The following is a 2,575-nucleotide window of genomic DNA, read 5'->3' as shown; positions in this document are numbered from 1 at the left end:
CCCAACAAAAAAAAACAGAAATGTAGGCACATATGGTCGTCTTACAGAAAGGATTTTCAAACAACATTTGATACCTAGTTAGGCCAATGTGTTATGCAGTGCCACAGACATCAGATAGAGCCACCTTTTTCAGAAGGATTAAACTTTGCTAGGAAACTTATTCAGAAATGAAGATGTATAACATTCTGCTCCACATCAGTCCTATTCTTGCCATGCATATCAGCTCTATTTTATCTTCCTACATATATAAACTAAAGTGTCATATGATAGAAGAAGTACTGAATAAGAACTAAGAACAGGACATCAGCGATGTGTAGTAAAATTCATGGCAAAGTTTGCCTGAGAGAAAAAAGCAAAGCAGAAATAATGAGTTCTTATCACCACAATACCCTGCTGCAATCATTCTAGCTGTTCAAGTTACGTTGCATCCAAATACTGTATGAAACATGGCAAAGTCAACAGTTCCAAAATTGACGACCCTGTCAAATTCACCTTTATCAGCTGCACAGGAAGTTGAGCATATTCAAACAAAATCATGGAACCATCGGTCATCTAGGATAAATCAGTCAGGCAACAACAAATCGACCAAATTGCCCTATTAAGAACAAACATTTCCAGGAGCAATACCTGCTAATTAAGTGTAAGCTTGCTAATTATCGCACTAGGCAGAAATAACCCGTACTGGCAGTGTCATCAGAAGATATCAACCCATCATCCTACACCAATTTCACCAACTAATTGCAGAAGCTTGCACAAACAGCACAGTTTCACGCAAGTACAACGCCAGGGACTCGTACCGTGACCGAGCAGGATGTCGATGATCTGGGCGTTGCCGCTGCTGGCCACCGAGTGAATCGGCGCCCACCCTTCCTCGTCCTTCCCGTTCACGGCGCTGGCCACGGCGTCGCCCCCCGCAGCCACAAGCGCGGCGACGGCCTAAAACATCAAACAGCCCCCCAAAGCCAAAAGGGGTCAGAACCCTAAACCCGGAGGGCGAGCAGATTTGGGGGCTAATCGCGCGGGGAAGCGGCGGCGCTTGCCTCGGGGCGGCCGGAGGAGGCGGCGACGTGGACGAGGGAGCGGCCGTCCTCGTTGCGGAGGGAGAGTGCTGCGGCGAGGTCGGCGGGGGCGAGGGAGGCGAAGACGCTGGCGTCCCCGGACTCCGCGGCGAGGAAGAGCTCCTTCTCCGACGGCTTCTCTCCGCCGGCGTCGACCTCCATTGCCGCGGCCATCTGGTGCGCGTGCTGCTCCGGCGAGCAAGCGAAGCTTGCGAATTCTGAGTTGGGTCGTCTCTCTCAGAGGTTCCGCAGTGCCGCTTCGGGTTGTTTGTGTGTGTCAATCTGAGTTCTTACGCCTTCCTCAAGAAAGAAAGTGAAAGCCGGGCCCGTCAAAAAAAAAGAAAGAAAGTGAAAGCCGGGACTGGGTCGGGTGGGCTAGGCCCAAGGGGATTCTCGCTGCACAGCTGGCCCAGACGTACAACCGTGTGGGCTGCTGGAACGCATTTCCGGTGTATATGGTCCCTTTTCTGGATTCGGGCTGAAGTAGGTTATTATTATTATTATTATTATTATTATTATTATTATTATTACGAGCTAAATGCATGTGTAATTGCTAAAAAAACTAAATGTCCGTGCGTTGCAATGTAATAATAAATAAATAGAAGTACTAACTAATGTTGTTTTCTGTATGAGCATGTCATTAGAGAGCAATGTGTGTGTGATGTCTCACATGTCACAATAAAAATCTGGATTTTCTCTTCAAGTCTTGACATAGAGGGCGACCAACACACACCTTCATGTTCTTCTTTCTCCTAGCCGCATGTCTCCTACATCCCCGCTTTCAAGCATGAAATATTAGTAAACCCCACAGAAACCAAAACCATTAATAAACGTACTAAGCAACCAAACTGGATAAACTTTTAGTGAAGTCATTATTTTAATTCATGTGATGAGATAATTAGTGTATATCAATTTTCATGGGCATATTTGTAGCAAAGTTTAGTAGTTTAGTATGCTTATTAATTGTTTTTCATCTGGATTTTCTCCATGCGTGTTGCACGTGGAAAGAGAAAGAAAATGATAAACCCAAAAGATGTAAATAAATCAAGTGGAAACAGAATTTTTTTTCAAAAATGTACAAATCACCATCTAAAATCAGATAGGGTGGCTGCTAGAGGAGATTTAGCTAATTCTTATTTATACGAGTTAAGAAATTCAAAATAATGGGTTTGTTGAAATTGATTTGGGTTGAGCAGGGCATTTTGGAGGCCGAGCACCATGGAGGCCTTGATTTTGAACTTTTTAAAATTTAAGCTTTTTAGTTAAAAAATTCCTACTCCCTCTGTTCTAAAATAGATGACCCAACTTTGTACTAACTTTGTACTAAAGTTAGTATAAAGTTGAGTCATCTATTTTGGAACGAAGGGAGTAAAACATATACACGTATACAAGGATGTGATGTATATGTGTATGAAGTTTCATGACGAAATATAAGCTGCACAAAAAGTTTTATGATGTAATAACTTGAATTACGATATGGAAAATTCATGGAAGCGAGAAGTATGATGTATGTACAT

General features: G+C 43.3%; 1 protein-coding gene across 1 annotated transcript in view; it reads right to left on the bottom strand.

The window, feature by feature from the left end:
• LOC119303205 (26S proteasome non-ATPase regulatory subunit 10-like) overlaps positions 1 to 1,342 on the bottom strand; it is a 3,860-nt gene extending 2,518 nt beyond the window's left edge. Inside the window, exons 1-2 of the mRNA XM_037580309.1 lie at positions 1,041 to 1,342; positions 798 to 936 (exon numbers count right to left, since the gene is read on the bottom strand). Coding sequence (XP_037436206.1) covers positions 798 to 936; positions 1,041 to 1,232 — 331 coding nt within the window. The 5' untranslated portion in view covers positions 1,233 to 1,342. The remainder of the gene's footprint in view (positions 1 to 797; positions 937 to 1,040) is intronic.
• Between the last annotated feature and the right edge of the window lie 1,233 nt (positions 1,343 to 2,575).

The sequence above is a fragment of the Triticum dicoccoides genome, chromosome 5A (assembly GCF_002162155.2).
Source record: "Triticum dicoccoides isolate Atlit2015 ecotype Zavitan chromosome 5A, WEW_v2.0, whole genome shotgun sequence".
NCBI classification, from domain to species: Eukaryota; Viridiplantae; Streptophyta; class Magnoliopsida; order Poales; family Poaceae; genus Triticum; species Triticum dicoccoides.
Note: the sequence above shows the minus strand (reverse complement) of the source record. Positions and strands in the feature narration are given on the sequence as shown.